Source organism: Sminthopsis crassicaudata, chromosome 6 (assembly GCF_048593235.1).
Source record: "Sminthopsis crassicaudata isolate SCR6 chromosome 6, ASM4859323v1, whole genome shotgun sequence".
In the NCBI taxonomy this organism is placed as follows: Eukaryota; Metazoa; Chordata; class Mammalia; order Dasyuromorphia; family Dasyuridae; genus Sminthopsis; species Sminthopsis crassicaudata.
This window is the reverse complement of record NC_133622.1, coordinates 244,580,296-244,602,207: the sequence shown is the minus strand read 5'-3', so window position 1 is coordinate 244,602,207 and position 21,912 is coordinate 244,580,296. Positions and strand designations below refer to the sequence as shown.

The window sequence follows — 21,912 nt, the reverse complement described above, 5'->3', positions numbered from 1 at the left end:
TTATCCATGCATACATCTGGTAAATAAAAAGCTATAATAAAAAAATAAAGACTGTTAAGATAATAATGAGAATTAAGGCACTCTCTCTGTGACAAACTGGATCAAGGAATTTTAGAGTCCTAAAGTAATTGCAGTGACAATTGTTATTAGGCTTTGGGTCCCTTCTACCCCTAACCAAAGATTATCTTTTATTTTACTTTCTATATTGGAGTCATTCATCATGCAGAGTGGCTTATGCTCATAGTTAACTCTTTTATTGCAGCTAAATGACATCACACTCAAATGACATCTATGGAAAACAGATCTGAAGTGAATGAGTTTATCCTTACAGGATTAACAGATGTCCCAGAGCTTCAAATTCCTCTCTTCATCATGTTTACTCTCATCTACCTCATCACCTTGGTGGGGAACCTGGGGATAATAGTTCTGATCTCCTGGGATTCTCGCCTCCACACTCCCATGTACTTCTTCCTCAGTAACCTCTCCCTGGTGGATTTTGGCTATTCCTCAGCTGTTACTCCTAAAGTTATAGCTGGGTTCCTTACAGGCCACAAGGTCATCTCCTATAATGGATGTGCAGCACAATTATTCTTCTTTGGAGCCTTTGCTTCTACTGAAAGCTTTCTTTTAGCCTCCATGGCTTATGATCGTCATGCAGCTGTATGTAAGCCCCTAAAATATACCACTACCATGACTTCAGCAGTATGTGTTTTTCTGACGAGTGGTGCTCACATTTGTGGCTTTCTGAATTCCTCCATAATCCTAGGAAACATCTTTAGTCTTTCCTTCTGTAGATCTAATGTGGTCCATCATTTTTTCTGCGATGTTCCCCCTCTTCTAGTTATAACCTGCTCTGATATTCAGAACATTGAGATGGTAATATTTATTTCTGGAATATTCACAGCATTTTTTCCTCTTATGATTATATTGTCTTCCTATATGTTCATCTTCATCACCATCCTGAGGATCCAATCTGCTGAAGGTCGTCAGAAAGCCTTCTCCACCTGTGCTTCCCATCTTACAGCAGTATCGATATTTTATGGGACAATTATGTTCATGTACTTCCAACCCAGCTCAAGCCATTCAATGGATTCAGATAAAGTGGCATCTGTATTCTATACTATGATCATCCCCACACTGAATCCTCTGATCTATAGTCTCAGGAACAAAGATGTCAAGAGTGCTTTCAAGAAAGCTGTGAGCAGATCATCATTTTTCTTAGAAAAATCCAATCTGTAACTTCCTTACACTGTGATACAGTCCCTAAATCAGAATACTTTTCTTATGCTCATAGAGGGTTAATTCAAGTCTTTTCAGAAGCAGCATCATATAGTGGAAAGTGTCATGGATGTGGATATAGGAAATTGTGAATTTCAATTCTGTCTCAGATACATTCATGTCGTATTATCTTAGAAAAGACACCCCAAATCTTAGCCTGTTTCCTCATGCTTACAGAGCCTCTACCCCCTATTTTATCATCGTTATGTGGAATGAATAACAAATGTTCAGATTCTAGCTGTTATTCTAGAAAAGACCAAGTCCTTCATTATTGAACAGCTGAGTACATGAAGAGCAAATCCATCGAGTTGGCTGAAATCCATAGCTTTGATATTAATGGTATTGATGATTTATCATCCTCTAACTGGGAGGTGTGCTGTTAAATATTTAAGCACAAGTTCCCTGAGGAGAAAAGGAATTCATGACATATTTGAAAATTTAATCCTCAGTTATTTTCTCCATCACTTCTTAAAGGCCAGATCATAAATAAAACCATAAATTAAGTCCTAATGTGTAGAATTTATTTGTATGATGAAAATGTTCTCATTCACAACTCAGTAATCTCTTGTGAGCCCCTGAGAGTTGGCTTTAGCACAATATTGCATTATGGCTGTCTTTAGGAAAGAATACAAACTCTATGGTACTTCCACAGGCCTTGGAAAGAACTTTGATACTATAGGAGAGTTATACTTCACTATAGGAAACAGTGTAATAATCTGATACCAACCTCAATATCAATTGAGTTCTAACTAATAGATTTTTGGGTGCTTTATGTGTTTGTGTATCTGAACAGGAGATTTTGTGAGAATTTTTAAGCATCTTTTAGTTTTTCTTTGGGATAAAATAAAGTCTCTTTGGTATTTAATAACTTGAATTATAAGAACTAAATTTATTATAATAGGAGAAAATTAGGAATATACTATACTATTAGCAAAGAAGTTAATTTTCCAGGAACAATTCTTTTTGAGAATAAAATGAAATTGAAAATGGATACTCATCTTTATTCCATATTATTTATAAAGTATTGTTTGAGAATGGTATCTAATCACTTGAATAAATATATGACCTATGCATATGTACTGTCAAAAAATGTTATAATCATAAAATTAATAAAATAAATAAATATATGAAAGATAAATATAGACTTAATGGTATAGCCCAAATTTATAAAATTTGTAAATTTTTAATTTCCCTATTTCTGTGACCATGTTTGTATGCATGCACAAAGCCTTACCTCTGTGAACATTTACTGACCTTGAAAGTGGGTTAGTCTTAAGATGCTTGCCAATCACAAGACTTTCCAGAGGATGTTAGTTACTTATGTATTTTTTCTGTTGTCTGAGTTAAAGATATTTCTGCTTTCAGGTAATCCAAGCAAAGCCTATCATTAATCTTTATCTGACTAATCAGTCAGTTTAATTTGTATTACTGGAATGTTTCTAGCACCCTATATAACCAACTGAATAAAAGAGCTTCTCTGAGTGTTAGATGAATCCTTTACTAAAGGAGATTCTTGCATCCTTTTTATTGACAATTGCTGGCCTTGGTAACAAATTTATGGTGCTTGAACTTTTATGCCTCATTTTCTCTTTATTGGAGTTTTTACTGTGACAGTAAAAAAATAACTAATAAAAGATAAAGAAACCATTATCTTTTTGCAGCTCTTTTTTCTAGAAGTAAACTGGGTCTTATGACCCCAGGGATATAAAGCACTTTGGTATGTGTCTGGTGTTTCTCCCCTCCCTTTAACTCTACACTTCTCCCTTTGGGATTTGAATTATTTTGGACCCAACTCAACTCCCATAATGTTATTATTATTAAGAAGAAGTTCATCTCGAAAAGTTCAGTTGGTATTATTGGACTACAAACACCATAACAATCAATAGTAAGACCTGGAAGCAGAAATGTTAATGCTATACATGACCACAATGATAATTCTTCTGCCCCAAATGAGGTAGGTGATAACATTGTTATTTTTTTCAGAGTACATCTAAGCATTTTATTCAGTTTTTTGTTAGGTTCTTACTAAGTGCTAATGAGATAATGAGATATTAGGTTCTTACAAGTCGGTACTTAACAATTCTCTAGTTCCGGCCTTTCCTGGTGGTTCCTGGCCTTTCAGTTTTTGGAGGCACATTTTGGACAGAGAATGTTTACTGAATGCTATTTAATATGAGAAAAAAAAAATTTAATTGAGTACATTCATCTTGGAGAATGAAAATTCCAATGTGCGTGGTGGAGTAGTTAAAGCAATATCTTGTAGAAGAATGATTAGAAATATTAGCTTGGTCCTAAAAGATGGAATAAGGAATCATCACTGGAATGCTCAAAGGCAAACCTTGGCTCAATGCAAGAAAATAAATACCAAAAAAAATGATTCTATTCAAAACTGGCAGAGAATTCTCCTTCACTGTTGGTCTTTAAGTGGGGCATTCATGTATTAGGTGTGATTTTTCAGACATAGATTAGATTTGACGACCACTGGGAGCTCTCTGACTCCAAGATTCTATGGTTTCTTCATTCTATTCCTTTCAAGATTTACCCCTAGACCTTTGGTGCTCCTGGCCATATATTTATATAATAATACTGCTTTTAGATACCTGAGGCCTTATTGGGACATAGAAAACTTGTATGTTATGTTTCATTTCTTTGAATCCTCACACAACATTATGAATATGGATTGCAAAGAAGCACTTGACCCATTGTCTCAAAAAGTTTGCAATGAAATGTGAAATGATTAGAGATATTCATGTATATTTTAAAATATTACTATCTTTCTGCATAATCTAATGAAGTCAACTTATTTCTTAGTGTTTATCTTTATCCTTCATAAAGGGCAGAGTCTATGATTTTTGTTTTTTGATTTCCCAATCTTTTAATACACTTCTTCATATAAGATGAATGAAGAAAGAAAAAAATAATAAAAAGTATTTTTACATGCCAAGCACTATGCTTAGCAATAGGAAAAACAAATACAAAAAGCAAGACAGTTCCTACTTTCAAAGAGTTTATGATTCATTAAGCAGTTCATTCATAAACTGGATAGACATCTGGAATTGAAGTCAAGGAGATCTGAGTTTCAATGCTGCAATAGTCATTAATTAACTCTGTGACCTGGCCAAGTCATTTAACCCCTCCCAGCCTCAATTTTTTAATCTGTAAAATGGCAACAATAATAGCCTCTCCTATATGGTTGTTATTAGGACCCAACGAGGTGATATATGTAAAGGATATATGTAAAGTGCTTCAAAATCATGACTGCTATGTCAGTATAATTGTAGGGGGAGAAAATGGCTGGTGCCTTATTTCTGAGAGGTCATAGTGGAATGAGTAAAATAATAGAGTTAGCCATTGATTTTTCAGAGATGATTGTTGTGATATAAATGGAAGGCTGAAGTGGCAAGGTGGTGAAGAAAACCCAAGGAGTTTCCTGAGCTCTTTCCAGTTTCCCCTAAAAGAACTTTAAATCCTGACTCAAAACAAATTCTGGAGCCACAGAACACACAATAGAGTGAAACAATTTGCTATTTTCATGTTTTTTTTTCCTTTTGTTCTGTTTTTTTTTTCAGAATATGATTAATATGGAAATATGTTTTACATGACTGTACACACAAAACCTATTTAAAATTCCACCTTTTAAGTAATGGAGAGAAGGAAAAATGTGGAACTCAAATTATTTTTATTTTTAGAATAATGTTAAACACATATTGGATTACTTGAAATCTAGGAGAGGTAGGGGGAAGGGAGGGAGAAAATTGTTGAACACAAGTGTGAATGTTGAAAACTATCTATGGATATGTTTTGAGAATAAAAAAGTTTTTTTAAAAAAAGTTATATTCGTTAGAAGTAAATTACATTAACAATATATATGCAGAGATAACAAAACAGGAACACAATTAACACATAAATATGTTTATATTTATAAAAACATATGTAGCAGAAATGAAAAAAAGAACTATGTATACAAGTTAATTATCTCACTTTAAAAGGCTTAAGTGGACATTGGAACTTCAGATGAAAGAGATTTTCCCTGGGGAAAAAAAGAAGTAAATTACAGAGGTCCAGAATTGTTTGGACTCTATTTACATCCCTAGCATTTAGCACAATTCATGGCACTAAATTCATGGCTTACTAAATGAAAATGAAATAAAATTATGTTTAAAGTTGTCTTTACATGTAACTGGAAGCATTAAAATACTATTATTGAAAAGCCATATGCATTTTCATGTGAAAGTATTTATTAGGTTAGGGCAACAGCAGAAGTAGAAGCAATGGCAGAGAAGAAATTGACATGGATGTAGATAAGGATGCATGTTCCTGGGATTTCAAAACAGACTTGCTTAGCTCCCCTGATGTACAGAAGGTAGTCTCTGTATGTACCTACACAATGTTTCTACTCCAGTCCAAATCCATCGTTGCCATTTTCTGTTCTGAAACTTCCTACTGCTACTGCTATACCAAAAATAATTTAAGAAATACTTAATTATAATAATATTTTACAGCTATTATCCAGAGCCTAACTCCTGTGGAGAAGATGTGCTTCCACATGGGAAAATGTTTTCTAAAGAAAACATCCTTTACATGATATTTACATGTAAAATGACCTCTGTATGTCATGTCGTTGATTAAAATGTAAACCCTGAGAGCAGGGGTTATGTTTTTAATATGTATTCCAAGAACTTGGCACCATATTTTGCATGTGATAAATGTTCTTTCTTCATTCATTTGTTCATTAATATTTTTATAGTTGCCAGTACAGAATATATACCAGGTCACACAATTCCCATGAATAAACATAATAGGCTTTTCCTTATAGGAAAATCACAGGCATTGTTCTAAGGGGACAATCTAAACAGTTTGAAGAATGTACATTCTGGAGCTATCACTACTATCCAAACGTGGGATATTTAGGTTAGAATGGAGCTTCCATTCATGTTTTTTCAAGAAATTAAACACATATCTAAGAAGCACCTATTTTGTGAAATACTGGACTAGGAGCCAGAAGAGTTCCAAAGATTAGAGGTAAAATGATTTAGTACACTGTTTCCTATTTAGGGATTCACAAAGTCTCTTGGGCTCAAAATGATAATCCAAAAAATTAGAGCTCACTAAATTTTATTGGTGCTGTTAAATAGTAAATAATTACTCAATTGTGTTACAGATCTCTTTGTCATCTGTGACCACAAGCATATATATGTTTGAGGCATTTTAGTCTTGTTCTGCATCAATTTGAAACTGTCATAATCATGTACACAACAATTTGGGTGTATATGAAAATATCACATCAAACTCACCAGGCTTGGTGCAAGCTCTGGGGATACTAAAATTTAATTAATATAATGTGTCCATTAAGAACACAATTTTATTGGGCAAATCTACATATACTCATGGAAGTTAACATAAAATATAAAAATTGTATTATATATGATATATATTATATTTAATATAATATATGTTAGGTTCTTACTAAGTGCTAAGTTGATAGTTAACAATTCTCTAGCTCAGAATTCACACCTTTAAAAGTAGCAGGTTCATTGGTTGTAATTCCCACAAGCCCCTGGGAGTACCCACAAGCCCATTCTCTGGGAGGATAAAAAGAGGCAACATTGAGCCTGGAGAGCAGTCTGGCTTACGGAAGGACAAGACTTCCCAAGGGAACTTCAGGGAAGCTCAAGGAGATTCAGAGCCAGGATTCAGGAAGAGGAGGATTCAAGATTCTACCTTTGCTCTGGCTGGAGGCTCCAGAAGCTTCCCAAGAAACCTGCTCACAGAGAAAAGGATTAACAGAAAAGAAACCTCCTCCCAGAGAAGGATTACAATTGAGAGACGACAGGACACTACAACATATATTATTTAATATGTTAATATAAATTATATATAAAATATAAAAATATAAATACAAAAATATTTTTCAGTGTGGAGTATTAGGATAGGAATTGACAAGTTGACAATGAAACATTATTAAACCTTTTTTGGGGCAAAGCATTCAATAAATTCTAAACCTACCACTGTGCTCCTTAATGTTTTTCTTTGCATCTTATACTCATAAATAGTAGGAGTGAATTTGTCAAAAGGTTAAACCATGACGAATGAGTATTAAAGTATTCCTCTGAGTTAATAATTAGCTAGAATATTTAGGGCATGGTTTCTCAAGGACCAGAGATATAAAGCAGAATGAGACGGGATAAGATGAATTTTTAGGAGACATGTTAATTGGGAGCTCTAAATATTCATTTTTTAAAAAGAAAAGCAATATTATTCATGATAAGAATAGCCTCTATAATTTGCAAATTACTATTTTCACAATAATCCTGGGAATTAGAGCATGCAGCTTTATCCAAGATATCCAAGATCTTGCATGAAGTTTTACAAGAACCTAATCAATCTTTAAACACTGTTTGGAATATTTTTACTATCCAACTTTATGGAGATCTTTTTACTACTTCACATTTATTTTCATGTTAAATATCACATTTGATCTTCACCAAAACCTTTTGATTCTTTTCACATCTGAGATTATTATACCCATTTTAAGAATTAAAATATTGAGAAGTGCAGATATATAGATACTTGGCCAATGTTCCATAGCTAGGAGGTGGTAGAAGCAAAACTAGAGAACAATGTTTGTCAATGATTTTGTCCAAGTTCATAACTTCCTTGCTTTGATAAAAAGCTAAGGATGGCAAAATGCCCATGAGAAAATGGCTCTTCTCCCATGGTCAGAGCAGAATTTAATGGCTTGTTTTTTTCATGAATTGGCAGCAAAGCTGCCAGAAATCTCCAAGGGAGCCATCTCCCCGGAGCTGCAGGACTCCCAAATCTGTATAAAGTTCCAGGTTCTTCCCTAACTCTAGCTACTGGCATTGAAACATTTCAGTATAGGGCTCAATGATGTGGAACCAGTTTGTGGGTCAAATTCCCTGAGGCATTGACTCATTCATCTATTCCTTTTTTGTTTCCTGGAGCTGAGTTGGATGATAGAGTGCCGTCTATGAAGCCAGAATTGACTTGCCTGCCACTAGGAACATTTGAACTCTTTTCCTCAGTGACTAGCAAAAGAGTTTCTCCAATAGGATCATATGCTTTCTAGGCTTTGGACTTTAAATCAAACTTGGAAAGTAAAGTTCTTGGTTAATTCTCCTCTTTGCAGTTCTAACCATCTTTCTCGATAATCAAGCCAGCTAGGTTCTAGGATGTACAATCCAAGACTGTAGTGCTCATGTACACAGCAACATGATATAGAGGAAACATTACTGAAGCTGGAAGCAGTAAGCCCTACATAAAAAACCTTTTCTGCCACAGACACTAATTCATTATTTCACCATGGGTAAGTTGTTTGACTTTTTCCATTATCTTATCAGAAACTATCCACAATTACATTGGTACTTATCTCATAAGGTCGTGTTGGGGCTCAAATGAGTTTATACATGTAAATTGTGTTCAAACATCCTAGTACTCTGTAATCAAGAGTTACTATCTCCTACTTGCAAGCTTTTCAAGGTCATTATCCTTTAATTAACTAAAGGAGGCATTTGAGGGACTGGTATCCTTATAGTGCTATTGAACATGATTAAATAATTCTGATAAAGGGGATACTGTGTGCAGGTCCCTGCATGAAATTCTTAAGGGATGGAGTGGATAATAAAGTTTAGGTAAGATCTAATTCTTTCTCTCAAAGCAATTAAAGCTTACAGTCTTTTATATCAATTTTTTTTTCATTTTAATCTCGCCCAAATTGTGTGAGATAAATAACATTTTTCTTGCCCTTTTATGGCTAACTTGAAGCCAAGTAACTTTAGTGATGTGTCCAGAGACATGCAATAACAACTGTCTGAGTTGGGATTTTAATCCATATTTTCTTGAATCAAAGATCAAAGTTCTCTCCACTACACCACACTACCATATGGAAATTTTTCTTTATTTGCATCTGTTTTTCCTAGAACCTATTCATCCATGATCAAGTACAAGCCCAATAACCTCTGCAAAGGATGGTAAGTTTGGTGTCTATAGCATTTGATTCCCGGCAAACCTTTTCCTTACAATATCTGTGTGATCGCTTTATTGAAGGAGATTGAAGAATATTATTGAATATTATTCAAGAAATAATATTGTCATTTTCTAAATGAGTAGAAGAGACCCTCCAGTATTAACTTTTGTGAAATCACAGAAGAAATTAGTGCAAATACAAATAACATCAGAACCTGAGCCTTCACAGTCCCAATCAAATGCTCTTTCCACATAGTGCCATCCACCAATATCTAGGTAGTTCTTACTACAAAGCTGATCACTTTATCCGCCCTAGTTACCAAGAAGGGCTTTTCCTAGATAAGGGAACTCTAGAGGACCAACATTATTTTTGGGATGTTTTTCTTGTGTTAAATCTAAATTTGTTTCTTCTTAATTTCTATACTTTACTCCTGATTTTTCCATTTTGGCACAAATAGAACATCACTGAAAAGGACTGTCATAAACTATGTCTACATATAGTTCATTCAATGTATTAAATTTTAAAATAGCTCAAGACTAACCTATATGAGACCAGCATTACTATAAATCTTGGTTTAAATCTAAATTGGTTGCTCATATTCTATTTAATAAACTATTGTTACATATTTGTTGTTATATTATAAAGAATTATTATTATATTATTATTGCAAAGAAAAACCTTGGTTGTATTAGTTGCAAAATTAGATTTTTCTTTATTCCTCTAATATTTTATACAATTTAATTATTTATTTTGTCTTTAGCTATAAATCCAAAATTAACTATACTAGAAGAATCTTTTAGTGTAGTGTTATAAAGAGTAATAAAAAATCTTTCTTTGAAATTAACAAAGTATCATAGAATCATCAATTCAAAAATGGAAAGAATCTCAGGGGTCATCTAGTCTAATATCTTTTTTATTAATGAGCAAATTGAGGTTTGTAGCATCCCAAGAGTAAAAGACTTCAGGGCATTTCTGACAGCACTAGTAGTAGGAGTAGTGTTAGAAATTAAAATAGTAACAGTAACTAACAGTTATATGGCATTTTCAGGTTGGCAAAGTACTTAAGAGAATTATCTCATTCTATCTTCAGATCAGCCTTATGATGTTAGTGTCATGAATATTTTTTTTGACAAATGAGAGAAGTGAGATTGAAGTGTGATGGCTTGTCCACGGTTACAGTGATAGAAAGCTAAGAGCCAAAATTTGCCACAAAATCAGAAAACATGGCACATATACACACACTATACCATATGTACACATATAAAATTAAAATGCTGTGTGAATATATGGTGTGTGTAAAACAATTTGTCTTGTAGCTCTTTTCTAAGGACTTTGAGTGAGGGGAAATCCAGAAGATACCAAAGCAGCGTCTTCTGCATCTGAACCTTATTTTTGGGATGTTTTTCTTGTGTTAAACCTAAATTTGTTTCTTCTTAATTTCTTTACTTTACTCCTGATTTTTCCATTTTGGCACAAATAAAACAAACCAAATCCTTCTTTCATATTTCAGTCCTGCAGATATTTAAAGATAATTTAAATTCCAATCTCTGCCCTGATTCCCATCTTTCATCTTTTCTATAACAAACATCTTCAGGTCCTTCAACCAATCACAATAGGGTAATATTCTGACTGAACTTCTCTCGAATATCTGGAATATCTCTAGGGTATCAATGTGTTTTTTAAGGGATAGAACTGACAACTGTACATGTTGTTCTAAATGTAGAATAAAGAGGACCACCTTCTCTATGTCTAGATATTGTGTCTTCTCATGCAGGGCAAGGTCAAATTGTCTTGTTTGTTATGTAATCATAAGAATGTGGTGAGGATCAAATGATCCAATGTATTTAAACTTTGCTAACTTTAAAAAGGCAGCTGTGGTACAGACACAGGCATTGGAGTCAGGAAGTTCTGAATTCAAATGCAAATGCCCTGGGCAAGTCAAATAACCTGTTTGTCTCAGGTTCTTAAACTTTAAAATGGGAATAATAACAGCCCCTACATTACAGCTTTGTCAGGAGAATAAAAGGAAATAATATACAAAGTGCTCTGCATGTAATGTTACATCAATAATTCTCCCTTTCACTAATATCAGTTCTCATAACTATTATCTTAAGTAGTAACTCCTTAATAACCATAGTTGCTTTGTTCTGCTAAATTCAAAGATCATACTTTTTGTCATTGAAAAGAGAAACAAAATACAAACTGGGCATCTGTCTTTGCTTATTCGTTGTTCTGATCTCATCAGCCTTCAGAATAACTCCAATTCTTTATATGTTTATATTTTGATTACATAACTTGTCATTTTCTCTATTAAAAAATAGAAATACTTTTTTGTAGTCGTTAGCTTTCTGTGCATCCTTCAGCTAAAGCACTGACCCAGGCACTCCTCCAACTCTATTATTATAAGGTCTTCTTTTGCATTCATTCTTGGATACCTCTGCTTTTCTCCTTACTGAATTTTTTTTCATATCTATCTACTTGACAATTTTTCTTCTTTATTTTCAAATTTTTATTAAGATCTTTCTATTGCTTCAGATTTGAACTCCCTGTAGAATTAATCCTTAATATCCTACTTTATCCTTCTTCTGGAATGCCTATATTTAACCCTCTCCAAACATAGAATCCGAAAATTACTTGAAAAAGCTAAAGCTTCTACTTTCTTCCAAGTCTTATAACATTCTCATATTTTGATCCTCATCTATTATGAGAATTAAATGAAGTTCTCATAGAGTTTCCTTCCCTTTTGATGTATAAAAATATCACTGAAGAAAGGAAATCAATACCTGCTCTTTAATGAGAGAGCAAACAGATATATTGGTAGATAGATACATGAGAAAATATAAAAGACAGAAAGAGAGTGACAAAGACAGAGAAACATGCAGATAGAAAAAGGGAGAAACAGACAAATAAAATGGGACAGATAGAGAAAAAGATCCAAAAATACACAGAGAGATGGGGAGAGGGAGACAGAGATTGAAAGAGAGTTAGGGAGACAATGAGAGAAAATTCTGAGAGATGCCCAGATAATTGAAATCCCATATCATTAATAAATCATTCCTTCATGCCAAGTTTGTGATGTTTACCAAATTCATGATCTATTTCCTCTTCCAATTAGTATTTATAATAGCATATGATTATACTGTCTGTATAAAAACTTTACACCATATTTCCCTACTCTGTTTCTTAGATATCCTCATATGACCATATAGTCTACTTAAATTTTTTTTAAAAAATAGACTTATCTGTCCCACTTCATTCATAAAGATTCAAACTTTTCTAGAACTGCATTACACTTAAGAGTCCCTTCCTCCTATATTAAGTGGACCTTGTTTGCAAAGCTTTACCCAATAATAATCTCTTTTAAGGACTGCTGAATCTATAATATTTTTAAAATGAGAATATGTGATGGGCTCACTCTCTCTTTATGAGAAAATGTGATGAGTGAATTTTGGGGACCTAAGTAACCACTATAACAACTACCTAAATGCTCTTGATCAGGGGTTCTCAAAGAACGGCCCGTGGGCCAGATGCGGCCCTCTGAGGACATTTATGTGGCCCACCAGGTTATGGCAAATGGGCTGAGGGGTGGCGACAGAGCGTGAGTTTTTGTTTTTACTCTAGTCCGGCCTCCCACAGTCTGAGGGACAGGGACCTGGCCCCCTATTTAAAAAGTTTGAGGATCACTGCTCTGATTCCTTAATTGCTTATTTCTAGCCCTCTTATAAGATACGTCTCTGATCATGTTTTATATGTTAGAGACATTAATCCTGTAGAGTATATTTTTCTGATGGTTACTCTTTTATTGCAGGTGTATAACAACACTCTCGAATGACATCTATGGAGAACAAGTCTAAAGTGAATGAGTTCATCCTTACAGGATTAACAGATGCCCCAGAGCTTCAAGTTCCCCTCTTCATTATGTTCACCTTCATCTACCTCATCACCCTGGTAGGGAACCTGGGGATAGTAGCTCTGATCTCCTGGGATCCTCGCCTCCACACCCCCATGTACTTCTTCCTCAGTAACCTCTCTCTGGTGGATTTTGGCTACTCCTCTGCTATTACTCCCAAGGTGATGGCTGGGCTCCTCACAGGGGACAAGGTCATCTCCTATTATGGATGTGCAGCACAAATTTTCTTCTTTGTGACCTTTGCCACAGTTGAAAGTTTCCTCTTGGCTTCCATGGCCTATGATCGCCACGCAGCTGTGTGTAAGCCCCTACATTACACCACTACCATGACTTCAACAGTATGTGCACTTCTGGCCAGTGGTGCTTATATCTGTGGCTTTTTAAATTCTTCCATAGTTACGGGAGACACATTCAGCCTTTCCTTCTGTAGATCCAATGTGGTCCATCATTTTTTCTGTGATGTTCCCCCTCTCCTAGTTATAACCTGTTCTGATATTCATAGTATAGAGATGGTAATATTTATTTTAGGAATATTCACTGTATTTTTTCCATTTCTGGTTATCTTGACTTCCTACCTGTTCATCTTCATTGCCATTCTGAGCATCCATTCTGCTGAAGGCCGCCAAAAAGCCTTCTCCACTTGTGCTTCCCATCTCACAGCAGTAAGCATATTTTATGGGACAATCATCTTCATGTACTTCCAACCCAGCTCAAGCCATTCCATGGACTCAGACAAAATGGCATCTATTTTCTACACCATGGTCATCCCCATGTTGAACCCTCTGGTCTATAGTTTGAGGAACAAAGAAGTCAAGAGTGCTTTTCACAAAGTTGTGGGAGGACAAAGATCTCAATTAGAAAATGTATAACCTGCACTTTTCTTTTCTTGGAGCCAAGCTGCTATTCTACTTATTTTTCTTATATATGCACGTGTATATAGGCGTCCTGGACATGGAAGGAGGAGACACCTATTTCTCAATATTGACTCTCACCCTTTCTGACTGTGTAATCACACAGTCTGGGCAGGTCTCTGAACTTTTCTCTGATACAGTTTACTTCTCTGTAAAATGGACAAAATAATTTTTGGATTAACTACTCTGTTTTGTGAAAATTAATAAGATGCTATATGTAAAATACTTGGAAATCAAGTCTGCTGTGTTTATTTTATTTCTCTTATTTTAGTAGGTTAGCCTAATAGAATCATAATTCCCACCTGGAAAAGATTTCAGAAGGAGCACTCTGATACCAATTAGTGTTTGTTCCAGAAGCAGGCATAATGGTAAAAGCCACTAATAAGATCACCTAACACATCCATTGTCCTTTGACAATCTGAGTTCTCAAAGAATACCTTACCTTCATATAAATTGATAATATAATTCTGATAATAATCGGAATGAACAATTCTGATAGTGTTGAAAAGGACCTGGGCTGTCTGTCTCTCTGTCTTTGTCTGTCTCTCTCTCTCTCTCTCTCTCTCTCTCTCTCTCTCTCTCTCTCTCTCTCTCTCTCTCTCTCTCTCTCTCTGTCCCTCTCTCTCTCTCTTTATCTTTCTATGTCTCTCTCTGTTTCTCTCTGTCTCTCTCTTATTTTCTGTCTTCCTATCACTCTCTATCTTTATGTCTCGGTGTGTCTCTATGTCTCTCTGTGTTCTTCTGTGTCTCTGCATGTCTCTGAATGTCTCTGTGTCTCTGTGTGTCTCTGTGTCTGTCTCTCTATGTCTCTGTGTCTCTGCCTCTCTGTGCCTCTGTTCCTCTCTGTGTCTCTGTCTCTCTGTGTGTCTCTGTGCCTCTCTGTGTGTCTCTGTGCCTCTGTCTCTCTTTGTCTCTGTGTGTCTCTATGTCTCTCTGTCTTTCTGTGTGTATATGTGTTTCTCTGTGTCTGTGTCTGTCTCTTTTTCTCTCCCTCCTCTTTTCTTTCTCCACACAAGAGCATAGCAGTCCTAACCTGAAATCTGTGTCAATGTATGTTAGCCTTTCTGGTCACTTCAGGAACAAAAAAGATAAATTTGGAAAGCCAAATGCATTTACTAGAAACCCCAAAATGGAATTCAAGTTTCAGTTGATTTTTGCCTCTCTCTTCTTTATCAGAGCACTAGTCAGACACTTATTTGATGCTTGATTTCCTGAGATGGCAACAATGAAAACTCTTACACTGTTGTGCTACAGGAGCCCATGGCCCATATTCTGGTGCTCTCATTTGGCCACATGATGTCCTAAAGAGAGGAGGAACTTCCTGATGCAGCATGGTTTTTGGATAAAGAGGAAGATCATCAACCTAATTCATGTTCACTGTCACATTAGGAGAGTAAAACCAGGCACTCCTTGGATAGGGGTGCTGTAGTGAACAAAGCAATTTTAGGCCTTGGAGTCATAAAGACCCCAGTTCAGATTCTTTCTCAGAATATTATCCCTTGGTAACTGAGGGAATCATCTGTTCTCTAGTCTCCAGCTTCCTCATCAATAAAAACTTTACTTATACCTACCTCCCACTGTGGTGTGGAATCAAAGAGATAACACGATAAAGTACAAGAATTATATGAGCTATGCAGATAAGGAGTATTAACTTTATCTGGCAAATGAATAAGGTCAAATAAATACCCATTAAGTGTCTTGCTTGAAGTCACTTTGCTAGGAGCGTAAGGCCAGAATTCCCAATAACCAAGGCTCTTTCTATTTTACATCCCTAACAAAGTACTAAGAAAGATAAAAGTAATTAGGAGAAAATGATCCCCATGGACAATCAGTGTTTGCTCCCCATGATCAGAGAAGAATTTAATGGTTTGTTTTTTTTATATTATTTGGCTGAAAAGCCAATTATCTCCAAGGGAACATTTTCCAGGATCTGTATTAAGCCCCTCCCTAATCTCCATTTTCAGTCACACATCCAAAATGTCTTTTTCAACACACAATGCTAGGAGACCAACCTAAAGAAGTCCGAGTCCCTTATTCATTTAATTTCCATTGTTCATTCAGATATTCAATAAGCAGAAAGATCACCAAATCTACTGTTTTTCATGAAGCAACAATGACCAAGGATGATCTCTACAAAATTACGAACCTTTAAATACGTGTTACCAGGTATTAGAGGAGACTTTCTTCATCATATTCATTTTCTTTCTTAGTCTTATATTTCAAGCCCTGGACCCTCTGGGAAGATCTGACCATCTTTCCCCTACAATGACTCACAACATTTCTCCATGAGTCAGTCATACTCTGAAAGGTCCAATTTAAGATTTTAAAACTCATCTGGGTGACAATATGGCATTATACTTTAAGATTTTAGATCTAGCATCTAAAAGATTAGATTAAGATCCTAGTTCTAAAAATTGTTATTTGTGAAGCCACAGGCAAATTATTTCATTATTAGTATCAGCTGTAAAATGAAGCTGACAATACATATATCATCCTTATAAGCTTATTGTGAGGTTCAAATAAGATGCAATACAACATTTGTACACGTTAAAAGTCTTATAAAGAACAATCATTATTAGGAGCCATACTTCTGCTTTTGCCACCATATCTTGCTTTAAGCAAAGGGGCAATCAAGGAGTTTTTGGATGATAATAAACATTTATCAACAAATAAATGAATATTTGTACAGATCACAATGTTAAAGTTTGGGGCAGATTTAAAATCAGGAAAAGAGATGAGTTCATGTCTCAGTACTAAAGTCTTTTATTTAAATTTTCTTTAGGGTTTTCAAAATGCTTTAAAGCAATGGTCTCATTTGAAACTCAGTATAACCCTGAAAGATAAGTGCTACAGTTGTCATTATCTCCATTTTCTAGGTGAGAAAATTGAGAACAAGATAATGTATATCTCCATTTTCTAGGTGAGAAAATTGAGAGCAAGATAATGTATTTGAATTGTTAAGGCTCATATAAGTAATAAGATCTTTACCTATGTGAGCCTCAACAATTCAAATAAATAGGGAGGAATATATTTTAAGTGTTCTCTAAATTTAAGTCCTTAGTTCTATCCACTAAGCCTATCTGCATCGATACACTTGTAGAAAAGCGTCTTCTCATTATCACATATAAGTGTAAAATACAATAGGGAAATAAGATGACTTTTCTAACCCTTTAAATTTTAGACTGTCTTCTTTATAAAGAATTTTTATTTAATATAAAGGTGATTATTTTCTCACAAGGAAGGTGAGACCCACAGATTTAATTGGGTCCCCTGAAATTCAACAATTCAATTCAATTTAATTCATCTTGTGCTTACTATATTCTATTCACTGGTAGATATGTTAGGGATTCAAGACCAATGTTCCCTCAAAGAATCTATGTCTAACTTTAAGACCAGAAAATGTTCTATCTAGGATATAATGTAAATCCTTCATTATGGCATTTAAGGCCACTCAAATCTCTCTCTAACATGGCCTTCTAGTTTTGTTTTTGTTTTTTAAATTTTATTATATTCTGAACCTAGGAAATGATATACAAATGTGTTTAATGTAGTAGATGGGGGGGGGAAAGATTAATGAGAAACTGCAAATGTATTGTGTATACCTTACTATTGCTTTAAATATATAATAATAATATCTTGTAACTTTCCTTCCTTCTTTTTTTCTTTTTTTCTTCTCTTGTGCCCAAATCTTTCTATACATAGTCCTATTTATCAGTTCTTTATCTGTATGTGGATAATGCCTTATTTCATAGGTCCTTTATAGTTAGAGTTTTTATAATAGCCAAATGACCTAGTCATTCAAGATTATTCTTAAAACAATATTGTTATTACATACAATGTTCTTTTGGTTTTGTTCATTTTGTTCTGCATTATTTTATGCAATTTTACCCATGATTTCTTAATATCCTCAAGATCCTTATTTCTTATAGCACAGTGGTATTTCATTACAATTATATACCTCAACTTGTTCAGCCATTCCAAAATTGATGGGCATCCCCACAATTTCTAGTTCTTTGCAATCACAAAAAGAACCGCTATGTATATATTTTAAACCTATAGATTCTTTCCCTTTTTTTCTTAATCATCTTTGGAAATAGATCTACTAGTAGTCTTACTGAGTCAAAGGGTATAGACAGTTTAATAATTGGGCATAATTCCAGATTGCCCTCCAAAATGGTTGAATCAGTTCACAGTTTCCCCAACAGTGCATTACTGTCCCAATTTTTCATAGACCCTCTAATATCTTTTGTTTCCCCCTTCAAAAATTTTAGCTAATCTGATAGGTTATAAAATAATATCTAAAATTATTTTAAATGCATTTGTCTAATCAATGATATGAGCATTTTTTCAGTCTATAAATTGTTTTGATTTTTTTTATTGGAAAACTGATTATTCATATCTTTTGACCACTGATCAATTGGAGAGAGACTCGAATTCTTATATATTTGAAAAGTGTTCTTTACAGATTTGATATAAGATTTTTATCTAAGAATCTGTCTATAATTTTCTGCTTTCCTTCTGATCTCTGTTTTATTTACACAAAAACTTCTAAATGTAATATAATTGAAAGTATTTTACACCTACTGCTTTCCCCTCTCTCTTCTTTATTCATGAATTATTCAATTCTCCATAATCTAAGGTAATATATTCTTTGTTCTTTAAATTTTGTTGCAATTCCTCTCCTTATGTCTAAGCCAAGTATTCATTTTGATCTTATTGTGATAAATGGTATAAGATTTGGGTTTCTGCCCAGTTTCTGCTATATGATTGCCAGTTTTCTCAACAATTTTTACCAAATAATGAATTTTTATCCTCAAAATATTACACTTGTCAAACACAGGGTAAGTATATTCATTTGCTGCTATAAATTATATGTCTACTGTCTTCCATTGATTGACCTATTTCTTAGCACCAGATAATTTTGATCATTACAACTTTATAATATATTTTAAGATCTGGTACTGCTAAACCACTTTCCTGTATATTTTATTTTTATTTCCTTATTTAATTTTATTTTAATTTATGGAATAAGACAATCATTTCCATAGCATTAACTATAAAAAAGATGATTGAACATGAAACTGCAAATGTACTGTGTACAATTTGCTACTCTCTAAAATTATTTTAAAATATTTAAAATTATTGTGTAAACTTTTTGCTTTTTTTCTTCCTCTCCACCCCAGAAATGTTTACCATAGTACACAAGTAGGTGTGCATGTGTATGTTTGTATATACATATACATATATATATACATATATATATACATATATAAAATGTTATTCTATACATATTTCTGTTTATCTCTTCTTTGCCTGGATGCAGATGGACAGTGCATACTTTTCTCAACTCTTTATAGTATATTTGGGATATAAAATAGACAAAATAACTTATTTACTCAAAGTCTTTGTGAAAACCATATTGCTATTTTTATGAATGATGTTATAGTAACCTGCTCAAAGGGCAGAATTATTTTAATAACTCTGGGCATAAATCCAGATTTCTCTTCAGAATGGTTAGATCTGTTCATTGTTTCACCAACAGTATCCCAATATTTTCCACATTCTCTCCAACATTTGTCACTTTCCCCTTCTATCATTTTAGTCAATCTGATAAGTGTACAATGATTGTTTTAATATGTATTTCTCTGATAAATAATGATTTAGAAAAATTTATATGACTATATATTATTTTGAGTTTTTCATTGGAAAACTATATCCTCTGACCAAATGGGAAATGACATGCATTCTTACATATTTAACTAAGTTTTAGTTATTATTTGTGAATTTCACTCCATCTTATTTTTACTCACTATTTTCCTTCTCAGCTCCTCTTTTTACTTCATGCTTATTACCTTATCTTTTCTCTGTATCTTCTAGTTCCTTATTTTAGCCACCCTTGTAAAATTTTCTCTCTTATCTCCTCCCCTTATCCTCCTAATCTTTTTTCTAGACATCCTTTTAAAAGTCCCTGTCCTGGCTGAGCAAGTTGTGGTATATGATTGTGATGGAATACTACTGTGCTAAAAGAAATGATGAGCTCAATGATCTTAGAAAACCTTGGATAGACTTGCATGAAAAAATGAAGAGCAAAATGAGCAGAACCAAGAGAACACTGCATACAGAAACAGTAATATTGTTTTAAAAATAACTTTGAAGGATATATCATTTTGATTGTTATAAATACCCAAATTATATGCTTATTTGTGTTCAATGATACTCATCTCTAGGGTGGGGGGAAGAAAAAAAAGGAAAAAATAAATTTGCATGATATCTTTATTATATGTTTAAAAGAAATGACAAGTTGTAATAGATTTGTAACTTCATGTGCAATCATGTTTTTATTAATGTTATGAAAATGCTTGTTTTATTTCATATATTAAAAATAAGATATTTTTAAAAGTCCCTCCTCTAATAAATCTCCCAGTCTTCTCACTTCTCTAAAAATTCAGAAAAATTCTAAACTTCTGATGGTTGCTTTGTTTTCTTTTTCACCCAGATAAAGGTAAAGTTGAAACATTAGCAGCCCTATATACCCACCTCTTTCCTCTTCATTAGTTCTTCTTTTACATTTTTTATGAGATACTTGATACTTTTTGCCTTTTCCTCCCTAATTTTATTGTTTTTAGAATCATCCTATCATATACAGCTCAGGTTCAATATTTCTTTCAAACTACCTCAGTAATGATAAAACTTTAAATATAAATATATATATATAGCTAACATTTTCATGTATCATAAATACTTTAATCTTTATCAATATCATAATTATTTTTAATGATTTCCTTTATTTGTCCTGAATTTTTTTATTGAATTTTCTATTGAGTTCTGATTTGTATTTGTTAAAATTACATGAAATTTTTCAGTTCATCACATATCTAGGTTTTGTTTGGTTTTGTTTTCATTCACAAACTTTGTTGGGCAAATTATTCTTGGATACGAACCCAGAATATAATGTTCCAAGACCTTGTTTTCTAGTACAGAAGCCACTTGAAACTTCTAAAATCCTGGGGTTTTTTCTGGAATATTTAAGTATTGTTGTTGTTTGTCATGGTGTTTGGTTGTTGGTGGTGGTGATTGGTTGCTTGGTGGTGGCAGTTGTGCTTGTTACTTGTGATATTTTCTCTTTAATTAGGAAATTTGGAAACTTGGCTATGATATTTCTATAAATCTAGGAGCTTGTTCAGATGGAGACTGGTGATTTTTTTTCCATTTCTATTTTACTTTCTTGTTCTAGAAATTCAGGGCAATTTTCCTTAATAATTTCTTGTAATATTGTGCCCAGATTTTTTTAAACATAACTTTCAGGTACTCTGACAGTTCTTATATTGCCTCTCTCAATATGTTATCAGACCAGTTTTTAAAATTTAAATGTTTCAGATTCTCTTCTATTTTTTTTCTAGTTTTATTAAATCTTGTTGCCTTATAACATCATTCAATTTGAATTTTCCAATTCTAGTTTTCAAGGATTTCTTTTCTTCCTTAAGACTTTGTTTTTCCTTTTCTTATTGGTTAACTTTCATTTCATAATTTTATTGGGTTGATTTTTTCAAAATATTCCTCATTCTCTCATCTTTTGAATTCCTTTTTATTTTCTTCCTTATAATATTTATATATTTTTTTCCAATTTGGTTGACTTCTTGTTTTTTTTATTATTATTATTATTTCACTCTACACATTTTCTAATCCTATCAAGTAGATCTTGCATTTTGTTACTCATTCACATTATCTTATATGTTCCAATATATCCATAAACAAGAATTTATGCCTGGAAGAAATTCAATGTGCTTAGGTATTTTTAATAGTTTCTTTTTTATTACAGGTGAATG

The 21,912-nt window shown here is 33.6% G+C and overlaps 2 protein-coding genes across 2 annotated transcripts; both read left to right on the top strand.

Annotated features, from left to right (window-relative positions):
* The first annotated feature begins 282 nt into the window (after nucleotides 1-282).
* LOC141547558 (olfactory receptor 5B2-like) lies at nucleotides 283-1,239 on the top strand. Its single transcript, XM_074275945.1, has one exon. It carries the CDS (start codon nucleotides 283-285, stop codon nucleotides 1,237-1,239), a length of 957 nt encoding a protein of 318 aa, XP_074132046.1.
* An 11,854-nt stretch (nucleotides 1,240-13,093) lies between these two features.
* Nucleotides 13,094-21,909, top strand: LOC141547557 (olfactory receptor 5B12-like). The gene is made up of 3 exons (XM_074275944.1): nucleotides 13,094-14,013; nucleotides 15,520-15,588; nucleotides 21,906-21,909. The coding sequence occupies exons 1-3, from the start codon at nucleotides 13,094-13,096 to the stop codon at nucleotides 21,907-21,909; spliced, it is 993 nt and encodes a 330-aa protein (XP_074132045.1).
* Nucleotides 21,910-21,912: the final 3 nt, after the last annotated feature.